Source organism: Oncorhynchus clarkii, chromosome 27 (genome assembly GCF_045791955.1).
Source record: "Oncorhynchus clarkii lewisi isolate Uvic-CL-2024 chromosome 27, UVic_Ocla_1.0, whole genome shotgun sequence".
NCBI classification, from domain to species: Eukaryota; Metazoa; Chordata; class Actinopteri; order Salmoniformes; family Salmonidae; genus Oncorhynchus; species Oncorhynchus clarkii.
Genome location: NC_092173.1, coordinates 20,451,413 through 20,463,774, shown reverse-complemented (window position 1 = coordinate 20,463,774; position 12,362 = coordinate 20,451,413). Strand labels below are relative to the sequence as shown.

The window sequence follows — 12,362 nt, the reverse complement described above, 5'->3', positions numbered from 1 at the left end:
TTCACTCACACTCAAATACCATAACTGTACAAAAACGAGCAGCTCATTGCTAATCCCTCTCTCTCAGCACATATGAGAATGTGGGAGCTGGCTAGCTACCAGACCTGGATTTAAATACATGTGTATTTGAGTATTTCTGTTCAAATTCTTGTTTCTAAATACATGATTTAAAATAGCCTTAGGACCCAACAGACCTGAGTTTAAATGCATGGAGTATTTAAATATTTGTATTTAAAAATACACTTGCCTGTGTTTGAGTATTTTTCAAATACAAACCAATACTTTCCATGTGTATTTCCAAATACATTCTAATATTCAACTACTTACTTTGAAATGTCTCTGAAAGTAATTGAAATACCCTCAAAAGTATTTCAACCCACGTCTGCTAACTCCAGAGAGATTTTGATCCTGTTTTATGTTTGAGGTTACAGGAGAGTAGAAGTGGGCAAAGTAGATTTGAGGTTAGAGAGAGAGAGGGGAAATAGGAGAACAGATATAGAGAGAGTGAGAGAAAGAGAGAGAGCAGAGAGGGGAGAGAGTAGGGGCTCGGACAGAAAGAGCAGCCCAGGGGATCATGCAGTGCTACGGTAACTGGGTGTAAACAAACAGGAAAAGACAGGCCAGCTCAATACTGAGAGAGAGGACACCAAGTAATTTCAAGGTCTTGGCCGGGATAGCATGGGGTAGGAGAGATTGTCTGAGAGGAAAGCTGTCTGAACAGAGAAGAATTTACACAATTCTAGCTACACGCCATGGGGAGATAGTTGAATAGCACAGAAAGCACAAACTGAAATTGTAATGCCTCAATTCAAAATTCTCTTAGGGGCATCCACAAGTGCAGTTTTACAGAACATGTTAGAGAGCAAGTTGATTGAGTTGTAATGTGTCATGTTCCTACCTTGAGGCTCTCAGTGCTGTTGTTCCTGCTGCTGCTGTGGCTGGGGCTGCTATGCTGCCTCTGGCTGCTACTACTGCTGCTGCTGAAACACAGGGCGTCGAAGCACAGCACACCTCCCACACAGTCGGCCATCACACACACCTGGACGGGAACACACACACACATGCACGCACACACAGACGCACATACAGTACACACACACCGTTTTAGAAAACCTCGCTCCACTCAATCAATGTAGGCTGCCAAGTCTCCCCAGCAGGCATACTTGGGCCCCGTGCCTGTTCAGATCCACAGTTGAATCTGAATGTCAATAGCACACTTCATTAGGACTGACTCAGTCTGAGGGAACAACACAATTTTCTCCTTAATTGGTTTAACGTGCCACCATTGTACTTGGCTTCCTGACTAAGAATTGTGTTATGCCCACAAATCTTGTCAAAGTTATGCAAGGAGATGAAGTTCAATTTAATAGAGTTTAAACATTGCATGGTTTTGCCAATAATGCGCTCTTTAAAATGACAGTGCTTAATTAGAACACGGGTCCTTATCAGAGAGGGGATTGTCCACAGGTGTGTGAGAGTTAATGGGGTCTGCATACGGCATGATAAAGCTGCAGGTCTCTGGCGACATTAGTCCCCACAGTGAACACAGAGGATTACCCAGCCCTCTCTATCCCAATCATCACTTCCTCTGGAAATGATTGGCCTCCATTAAATGGACTGCAGCACATTATTGGATTTGGCATGAGAGATTAGAGGGAATGAGATCTCCCATTCTCTCTCTCCTCTTCTCCTCCCTTGTTCCTTACAGTATGACTCATCTCTAGTGAGTCAGTGTGACCCTGTGGGAGCCGAGGGGACACTTTAGAGGTTGGACCCACCTCGCCAGTGAAGACCTTTATGGGGGGACACTTTAGGAGGACGGACCCACCTGGCCAGTGAAGCCCTATATTGGGGGACACTTTAGACGGATGGACCCACCTGGCCAGTGAAGACCTATATTGGGGGACACTTTAGAGGGACAGACACACCTGGCCAGTGAAGCCCTGTCTAGGTGGGACACTAGAGGACGGACCCACCTGGCCAGTGAAGCCCTGTCTAGGTGGGACACTAGAGGACGGACCCACCTGGCCAGTGAAGCCCGGCCTAGGAGGGACACAAGAGGACAGACCCACCTGACCAGTGAAGCCCTGTCTCGAGGGACACTAGAGGACGGACCCACCTGGCCAGTGAAGCCCTGTCTAGGGGGGACACTAGAGGACAGACACACCTGGCCAGTGAAGCCCTGTCCGTCCTGGGACTCGAGGAAGCTGTGGTAGACCTGGTTGGTGCGGGTGATGAGAGTTGCCACGGCGTCCTGGTAGTTTGGTGCTGCGATGGCAAGGAGTGGGAGGGCAGCCAGGGGTAGGTGGTCAACGCTGCTGGACACACAGCTCTCGTCGTAGCTGTACGGGTTCAGACTGGAGGGGATAGGAAGGAGGGGAACACACAACAGGAAGTCATTTGTGTGCCTTGAATAACAATCAATTCAATTCAAAATGTTATTTATCCCTGAAAAATGACTTGTATTGCCATAGTTTTGTGTCTTACATGGAAAATGGAAAGTAGCTATATGGTGAATGGAGAGCCCTCTGACATTTACAGTATCAACAGGCATTCATTCATCAAGCGTTTCCACTGCACAAAAATGTCATGGGAAATGGAATTTGGAAAAAGTCTTGTAATTGGCTGTTTCTGATAATCCAAGGTTATTTTGGGAAAAAGAGCCAACAAAATGAGTTGTTACCATGGAATGTATAAATATGATGAATGAGCCTGTGGCTATTCACCCCCCCCCCCCCCCCCCCCCCCACTATCTCTCTCACTCTCTCTCTTCCACTCACTCTCTCTTCCACTCTCCTTACAGGTGCAGGCTGGCAGACTCTCTCCTGCTGGCACAACCTCGCCTCCTCTGAATGTCTGATAGCACCCTACGCTCTGTTCATCTGATGTGTGTGCATGTGTGTGTGAATCAGAGTGACAGAGTGTCCAAGATCCATTATCCAACAGTGTGGGGAAACAGTGAACAATAGCCTTGCCCTTGCCAGCACTCCTTGAACAGCTGTACCTATCACCATCCATCAGCAGCTCAGATTACAGGAACTTGCCAAACCTGTGCCAAGGCTGAAATATGGGTGCAGTCATGGATAGGATGGGGTCTGCGTGGTGTGAAGACTCCATCTGTAGAGGAGGTCCCTACCCAGCAGTATCCATTGATAAGAATAGCCAGGAGAGAAAAGGAGCTTCCCAGGTAAATGGCAAGGTGAAGCTGTGATGTCATGCGCCATGTTCCCCACCCTCTCTCTCTCTCTCTGTGAACAGATCCCCTGTGTCTGCGGTGGGGAACATGGAGCAAGAAACTGTGACACCACTATAATAAGACACCTACAATATGTAGGTGATAGGAACTGTTTTCTGTTCAGTTATTTCACAGGTACAGTTAGGCAATGTTCTAGGTAAAAACTGCCATTTGACTAGAATGTATCTGACCCCAGAATGGCCGACTGTATGTTTTTAAAGCTGAGTACTGTAAGTACTTACACTGTAACAGCATTACTGCAGTATATATCAGTGGAGGCTCCTCAGAGGAGGAAGGAGAGGACCATCCTCCTCTGTGAATTTCATAAAAATGTAAATTATAAAACATTTTCTTTTTAAAGTTATCCTTTTTAGATAAAACTATACTAAATGTATTCATGTCACCAAATAATTTATTTAAACACTGTTTTGCAATGAAGGTCTACAGTAGCCTCAGCAGCACTCTGTAGGGTAGCACCATGGTGTAGCCGGAGGACAGCTAGCTTATGTCCTCCTCTGGTACATTGACTTCAATACAAAACCTACAAAAAGGCTTATGGTTTTCACCCCCTTCCATAGACTTTCACAGTAATTATGACAACTTCTGGAGGACATCCTCCAACCTATCAGAACTCTTGCAGCATGAACTGACATGTCTACCCATGTAAAGGTCCTGTGTGTAGCTGGTGTAGAGAGTCAGGCGCAGGACAGCAGATATGAGTAATCAACGTACTTTACTCAAAAAAAAATTAATACAAAGCAACATAGCGAGCCCATAAAAACGGACCGATGTACAAAGAACAATCACTAACAAACAAATCATGGGGAACAGAGGGTTAAATAATAAACAAGTAATTGGTTGAGTGAAGCCAGGTGTGAAAGACAAAGACAGAACAAATGGAAAATGAAAAGTGGATTGGCGGTGGCTAGAAAGCCGGTGACGTCGACCGCCGAATGCCGCCCGAACAAGGAGAGAGACCGACTTCGCCGGAAGTCGTGACAACCAATCAAAGGATCAGAGAATGAATCTAGCACTGAAAGCATAAGGGCCATTCCGCCAAATCGGTGCCATTTAAATGTTGGAACTTTTCTAAATTAAACGTAATTCTTTATCTTTTTTCAGCACTGTATCTAATAGCACACATGTTTAACTATTCAAAATGTGTAATGGTCAATCTTAGGCAAATGTATGATTTTTTTACAAGGCTTCGAAATGGAAGATGGTTGCATTTTTCTCAGTCCTGTTACCAAAACTCTGTTTAAATATCAATTAAAAGTCATGCCCACTAGTTGCTTTGTTTTCCCCTCAATAAAGTGGGTATTTTAAAGAAATAATTGGTTACATGTTATTAAATATATATATCTGTAGCTAAAAAGTCACAACATATGCAGGTGAAATGTATTTTTTTTTAAACACAAAGCCATTTTTTATTTTTAAGGGAGACCCAAACCTCAATTTTATTAAAAAAATATATAATGTGATGTTTCAAACAATTGTTTAAAGGATAGACCAAACATAATTGAAAAATAAGTGGTTTATCTTTATTTGTTTTAATAAAACACAATGAAGTAACAGGAATGAGCACTGGGTCACAGGAATGAGCACTGAGTAACAGGAATGAGCACTGAGTAACAGGAATGAGCACTGAGTAACAGGAATGAGCACTGAGTAACAGGAATGAGCACTGGGTCACAGGAATGAGCACTGAGTAACAGGAATGAGCACTGGGTCACATGAATGAGCACTGGGTCACAGGAATGAGCACTAAGTAACAGGAATGAGCACTGAGTAACAGGAATGAGCACTGGGTCACAGGAATGAGCACTGAGTAACAGGAATGAGCACTGGGTCACAGAAATTAGCACTGAGTAACAGAAATGAGCATTGGGTCACAGGAATGAGCACTGAGTAACAGGAATGAGCACTGAGTCACAGGAATGAGCACTGAGTCACAGGAATGAGCACTGGGTCACAGGAATGAGCACTGGGTCACAGGAATGAGCACTGGGTCACAGGAATGAGCACTGGGTCACAGGAATGAGCACTGAGTAACAGGAATGAGTGTTTGTGTGTGTGAGAATAACTGGATGTCACAGAACTTCCTTCAATTAAACAAAGATAAAACAGAGGTCATTATATTTGGCAAAAAATGTCTTAGTCTAAATAGCAACATAAAAGCAGTAACAATTGTGTGTGCGTGGATGTGAACGTGTGCTTGTGTGTGTGGGGTGGGAGAGAGAAGGTGTGAGTATTGGTCCTCCTCTGCAGTATGTGTGTCTGGCTCCTGCCTCTACACAGTATGGGTTCTCCATCTTCCTCTACAAAAGGCAAGAAAGACAACAAATACAAAAAGCTGAGCATATTAAACAGATCCTCAGATCTCTACATTGACTGCCAGTACCTGTTGGCCACTATCCTTTTCATACAACAAACAGTGTGTGTTTGTCTGTGATGATGCCAGGGTACCGTTGACCGTCGTACTTCAGCACACACCATTTGCCAACAACAAGGACTTTGCCACTGATTTTCTGTGGTCGTGGGAGCCTTCTGTCAATTAAATGTGAAATGCTTTGCATTAAAGCGCTCACAGTTCAGATGTTGTCTTGCTGTGAACAAACAGCTGACGTCCCTGTAGGTCAGCTCTCCATGGCCTAGGGTTACTGCCTGATGCATCTTCATCGTAGATGGAACTAGTGGCACATCCTTGGGCATCTCTGACACTGCTCTGTTGACTGCTTCCTCTTCCACAAAAACAACTTGATTGCTGTATCTGTCTTGCTCAACACAGAAAACTGCTCTGAAGCATCAGGGATATCTGTCACCTTGCTGACAAGACTATCAGCCATCCTCTTCAGGGCCCTACCACTCCATCCGGGGCACCCTTTCCGGGGCTTGCCTCAAAGAAATTCCACGATCCAGCAGTGAATCCTCTTCTGAACAGCTTAGTACGAAACAGGAAAAAATTCCCTTGCTGCTTATGCTGAGTTCAAGGGCCATCACTGTAAAAATGGACAGTGGAGACCTCTGGATGTGCACTCTACACATAATCAAGCACTGGTGATAAGTGCTGCCAGATTGCTGGTGGGCCCTTCTGTCTGGAGGAGGACACTGTGCAGAAGGACACCGGTCGTGGGGTTGTATGCACATAAAGCACACCTGTGTGCAATGTTGCCTGATGGTGTGATGCTCTGAAGTGGACCGTCTGTATTTCTGTACTTATAGAGGTCATTTTCGGAAAAGTCCAGATGAATTAAGCATTCATGTGCTTTCAAGCCTTGTTTCAGTGCCCTGTAGTGGGTAAACTGATTCTTGATGTTGTAAGTGTGCCTCTTAAACTTGCGCAGCATCAGGTTCAGCTGTTCCAGCAGTTGCTCTTGGGTGGTCTGGAACTCTTTTTTGATGGTGGATGTTCTGCCATTGGGGTCATTCTTGTGCTCCTTATCCACAATTGCCCACTGGACATAAGTAACTTCATTCTTATGGTTGTATATATTGGCCTGAGACGGGGCCAGAGATGTCCTTGCACACCGCACATGCACATCATGCACATCATGTTGCATGTGATGGATTTTAGAAGTTCATCAGGATTGAAAGTGTTGATGATCTTCAGGTGAAGCAGTTTCTGTACGATAAAAACGGAGATTTTCATGCTGCTTGCACATGCAAGTCTCCCGGTCACTTGGGTGAACAACCCAAAAGGGGTGCAGTGGGCAGAAGAGGGAGTATGAGATCAACCCATCATGTTCTGCCAAAAACTTCACGTAGATTTTTCATCGTGTTCAAAAGGAACCTCTTCTGATTTTTGATTTTCTTCTGGGTGAGGGTCTGCCACTTCCCAGTCGTAATTCGATTGACATCATCCCTGGTGTAAATATCTCTGACATTGTTCATGAAGCCATCTACCACCCCATTGTTTCTCTTCCTTTGGTAGTTTAAGTTTAGTTCTGCATTCTTCGCATTCATCAGTCACCTTTTCTTTGAAAACCCAAATGAACCTTGGGAGAGACGTTGCAGCCTATATTTTTTATACGTTTTCCTGTCACTATCTTTGAGATGAGTTGCCTTTCCCTTTCTCCCTGTGAGTTTCTGTACCTCTGCTGGATGTCCTCCACTAAGGCCTCATGGAAGGTAGCTGTCTCATTTGTTTGTCCATTTTTGTACGTGGAGATGGATTATTCTGTTTCATACACAGACTTTTTTCCTTATACCCCTCCTTTTTGGGGGTTTGTGTCTGTAGCTGCTTTTGTAGCTCTTCAGTTTGTTTCTGGAGCTTCTCTGATGTCTTTCACCTCCTTTTAAGCCCTTCATCTTTTTGCCTAAAACACACAAGTACATCACAATTACGATAGTTAAGCACTTAATCGATTGGCTCCCTGTAAGTAATGTGTTCACATTGTAAAACTGAAAACACCTTCAGTAATTCCAACTGTGAAACTTAAAATCAAGAGAATAGTATTATAATGAATCAATGTATATACCAGATACACATTTGAAATTCATATTTCATTCAAACTTCTCACTCCTGTTACTCTTATTCAGTCCTGTTACCCTTCATATGAGTAACAGGACTGAAAGTAACAGGACTGAGTTTTTAGTATAGCATTTTCAAATATATGAAATGTAGCCACATGGCATCGATGCTAATAACACGATAACACTTAGCACCTTCAAGTGGTTTACCAAAACTATCTTTAAAAAACAAACATTCTCAATCATACTTACAAAATTATACAAAATACAGAAAAAAGAGTGAGAAAACTTACTTACTTTTGGTCTTCCCATGACCTTCTGGAGACTCAAATGATGCTACTTCCGGTTGATCATGTGACTTGTGGAATGTCCCACATTTTTAAAGGGGGGAATGTGTCAGGGTAACAGGACTGAGTAAAAACCTGGGGGCATGACTAAAATGTGTATTTTAACTAACATATTAGAAATTTCCATTGAGAAAATGTATTTTATGTCTAAATTGGAAATAGAGTCACACAATAAAAAATAAAAAAGATTTCTGAATGATTCTAATCATTATATTTCATGGTGAAGTGTAGCGTTAGAGAGTGGGGATGGGCTCAAATCAAAATTTGTCATTGTTCTAGGTAGTTTTTATTAGGTTTTACATGATGTATCTTCAAATTGCAATCAGGACAAAGAGCATGACACTTTGCTTGATAATATAATGTATTATACAGATACTTTTCATGCATATTTATGCATATAATATCCTTGGGACAGAAAAGGCACAGATTCATTGGAATGACCCATAAGATACAACTAGCTAGCACTGCAGTACATAAAATGTGGGTCAGTAGTTGCTTCAAAGTGAGAGAAGGACAATAGTTGAACAGTTTTGAACAAATCAATGTTTTCCAAAATGAAGGAGAAGCAAGAGAGAGCTGGAGAGCGATTTTGTAAAAAAAAATTCACTTCAGTATCACTTACTAAGCTAGCAAATTCAGAAGGATTTTGCAGGTTTTCCTACTTACAAAGCATGTAGAGGTCTGTAATTTTTATCATAGGTACACTTAAACAAAAATCCAGAAAATCACATTGTATGATTTTTAAGTAATTCATTTGCATTTAATGCATGACATAAGTATTTGATCACCTACCAACCAGTAAGAATTCCGGCTCTCACAGACCTGTTAGTTTTTCTTTAAGAAGTCCTCCTGTTCTTCACTCATTACCTGTATTAACTGCACCTGTTTGAACTCGTTACCTGTATAAAAGACACCTGTCCACACACTCAATCAAACAGACTCCAACCTCTCCACAATGGCCAAGACCAGAGAGCTGTGTAAGGATATCATGGATAAAATTGTAGACCTGCACAAGGCTGGGATGGGCTACAGGACAATAGGAAAGCAGCTTGGTGAGAAGGCAACAACTGTTGGCGCAATTATTAGAATATGGAAGAAGTTCAAGATGACGGTCAATCACCCTCGGTCTGGGGCTGCATGCAAGATCTCACCTTGTGGGGCATCAATGATCATGAGGAAGGTGAGGGATCAGCCCAGAACTACACGGCAGTACCTGGTCAATGACCTGAAGAGAGCTGGGACCACAGTCTCAATGAAAACCATTAGTAACACACTTCGCCGTCATGGATTAAAATCCTGCAGCGTACGCAAGGCCCCCCTGCTCAAGCCAGCGCATGTCCAGGCCCGTCTGAAGTTTGCCAATGATCATCTGGATGATCCAGAGGAGGAATGGGAGACGGTCATGTGGTCTGATGAGACAAAAATAGAGCTTTTTGGTCTAAACTCCACTCGCCGTGTTTGGAGGAAGAAGAAGGATGAGTACAACCCCAAGAACACCATCCCAACCGTAAAGCATGGAGGTGGAAACATCATTCTTTGGGGATGCTTTTCTGCAAAGGGGACAGGACGACTGCACCGTATTGAGGGGAGGATGGATGGGGCCATGTATCGCGAGATCTTGGCCAACAACCTCCTTCCCTCAGTAAGAGCATTGAAGATGGGTCGTGGCTGGGTCTTCCAGCATGACAACGACCCGAAACACACAGCCAGGGCAACTAAGGAGGGGCTCCGTAAGAAGCATCTCAAGGTCCTGGAGTGGCCTAGCCAGTCTCCAGACCTGAACCCAATAGAAAATCTTTGGAGGGAGCTGAAAGTCCGTTACTTTAGTTATGGTGACAACGACGTAGGCTGTGTGTAGCAGTTATGACATGGTTTGGCTTGGAAATGTTTTTTTGCCTGGTCACATACAGCTGTTGTGCATTGAAGTCGACAAACAAAGGGAAAAGGTGAGAGGAAGCGAGTGCATAGATGTGAGAAGGAATACAACATGGCTGTTATGAATGTGAACAGTGTTTACGCGTGACCAGGGGTGTATTTATTCTGCCGATTCTGCTGAAAAACATTTCTTAAACGGAAGCAAGTGGAACGAAACAGAGATAAACATACATGTACCTGAATTTGTCCAATAGAAACTCTCGTTTGCAACTGTGGGACTAATGATTACACCCTAGATCAGCTAAGTGCATGCAAGAGTGTGTGCAAGGCGATATTGAACGCGTCACAACTTCTTGATGGTTATAGGGGCAATTTGAGAATAATGTAGTAGCCTAAACCTATCGATGTTACAGTACATTGAACTGGGTGAATGGAATATGAATGACAGTCATCCAATTTGCTGTAATAGAAATAAGGCTATGCTCATGAAAAAAATAAATGGTCCTCCCTCATCTTAAACGGCACTGACCTCCACTGGTATGTAGGTTATCCATCGGTAGTCACTCTCAAGGGCCTGCGTAATGTACTGCTATAGCTGTACTGTGTCATGCTGTTACTGTCGTGTTAACAGAGCCCTGTAGAGCCTCCTGCTGCTGGCACAGGACACAGATATTACCATAACACCCCTGGACAGGCAGTTACATGGCCAAGACCAAGGTCAAAGACCATCTAGACACAACAAGACAACACAAAGCCACCCACCCAGCTTCTCTCGTCAGCCTGTTCTTTATTTATTTCTAGAGATGGATAATTAGTCATCTACTTATGTTGTTGGTAATGCTGTGGGATATTTATTCTTCACCTGATATAGAGAGAGTCCAGGTAATGCTTTGTTACTGAGTTTCACTGTAATTGGATATAGAATACACAGCTATACCGATCTAATTTATTGGAAGAACGCAGAGCCTATAGGAGCACAGTGGGTTTCAAGTCACTATGAGAAAGTATCTCTGGTGTGTGAGATGAGACTTTCTCACACACACACACACACACACACACACACACACACACACACACACACACACACACACACACACACGCACACACACACACACACACACACACACACACACACACACACACACACACACACACACACACACACACACACACACACACACACACACACACACATTCTCATTATGAGAGTGTTCATGCTAGCCGGGGTAGAAGCTGAGGATATACTGTGGTATGCCATCAAAGCAGAACAGACCTTCAGAGAGCCTATTTGTAAGAAGACAAGGGCTCCTTGGCTACTCACTCTCTTCCTCTGTGTAACACTTCTAACAAAAGTAGGCTTACAGTTGTGTTCAACCTACAGCAAGCCTGTCAGCCTATTCCTACAGTACATGAATGAACCTCTTCAACAATACTACTAAGAGAATTGTATCAAGGCCATTTACATTGAAGACTGCCGATTAAAACAAAAAACTGTTAGAATCAGATTTGGGTTCCATCCCAAATGGCACCGTATTCCTTATATACTGCACTACTTTTGACCAGAGCCCTATGGGCCCAAGCAGTGCACTACATTTGGGACACAATGTCTATCATCCTTTCTCCCATCCATTTCTGTAGTGTTTGATTCTACAGATTTACATGTAATGTAAATGTGCTGATGAAGAGATGCCTAGCTAGCTGCCATTAACAGGATCTATCCATTAGGAGTGGCGTGGCAAGAGAGAGGAGATAGGGCTGATTGAACAGATAAGCCCCTAAGCCAGCATCAGCAAGCCAGCATCGCTCCTCAAAGCCAAGAAGGTTACACTATCTCACATTCCCTCTCACTTCATCTGATGTCACAGAGTGGGCAAGACTGAAATAGGCTCTAACTTCATCTGATGTCACAGAGTGGGCAAGACTGAAATAGGCTCTAACTTCATCTGATGTCACAGAGTGGGCAAGACTGAAATAGGCTATAACTTCAGAGAGGGATCGATTCCAGGCTGTATCACAATTGGGAGTCCTATAGGGCGGCGCACAATTGCCCCAGTGTAGTCCGGGTTAGGGTTTGGCCGGGGTAGGCCGTCATTGTAAATAAGATTTTGTTCTTAACTGGCTTGCCTAGTTAAATAAAAGTTAAATAAAAACAATTTAAATATAAAAAAATGACGGGGCACACAGTTTACAAAGCTAACGAGGGAGAAACAGAGACATAGACAGAAGGAGAGGGAGAGGCCGAGGGAGGGGCCGAGGGAGGGGCCGAGGGAGGGGCCGAGGGAGGGGAAAGGGGAGGGGCAGAGGGAGGGGCAGAGGGAGAGGCAGGGGCAGAGGGAGAGGCAGGAGCAGAGGGAGAGGCAGGGGAGATGCAGGGGGAGGGGCAGAGGGAGAGGCAGGGGGAGAGGCAGAGGCACACCACAATGTGAGCTTAATTA

The 12,362-nt window shown here is 44.0% G+C and overlaps 1 protein-coding gene across 2 annotated transcripts in view; it reads right to left on the bottom strand.

Annotated features, from left to right (window-relative positions):
- LOC139386179 (membrane-associated phosphatidylinositol transfer protein 3-like) overlaps positions 1-12,362 on the bottom strand; it is a 118,280-nt gene that overhangs the window by 55,346 nt on the left and 50,572 nt on the right. For both annotated transcript variants that reach the window (XM_071131650.1, XM_071131651.1), the window contains exons 6-7: positions 2,168-2,357; positions 899-1,039 (exon numbers count right to left, since the gene is read on the bottom strand). In XM_071131650.1, coding sequence (XP_070987751.1) covers positions 899-1,039; positions 2,168-2,357 — 331 coding nt within the window. The remainder of the gene's footprint in view (positions 1-898; positions 1,040-2,167; positions 2,358-12,362) is intronic.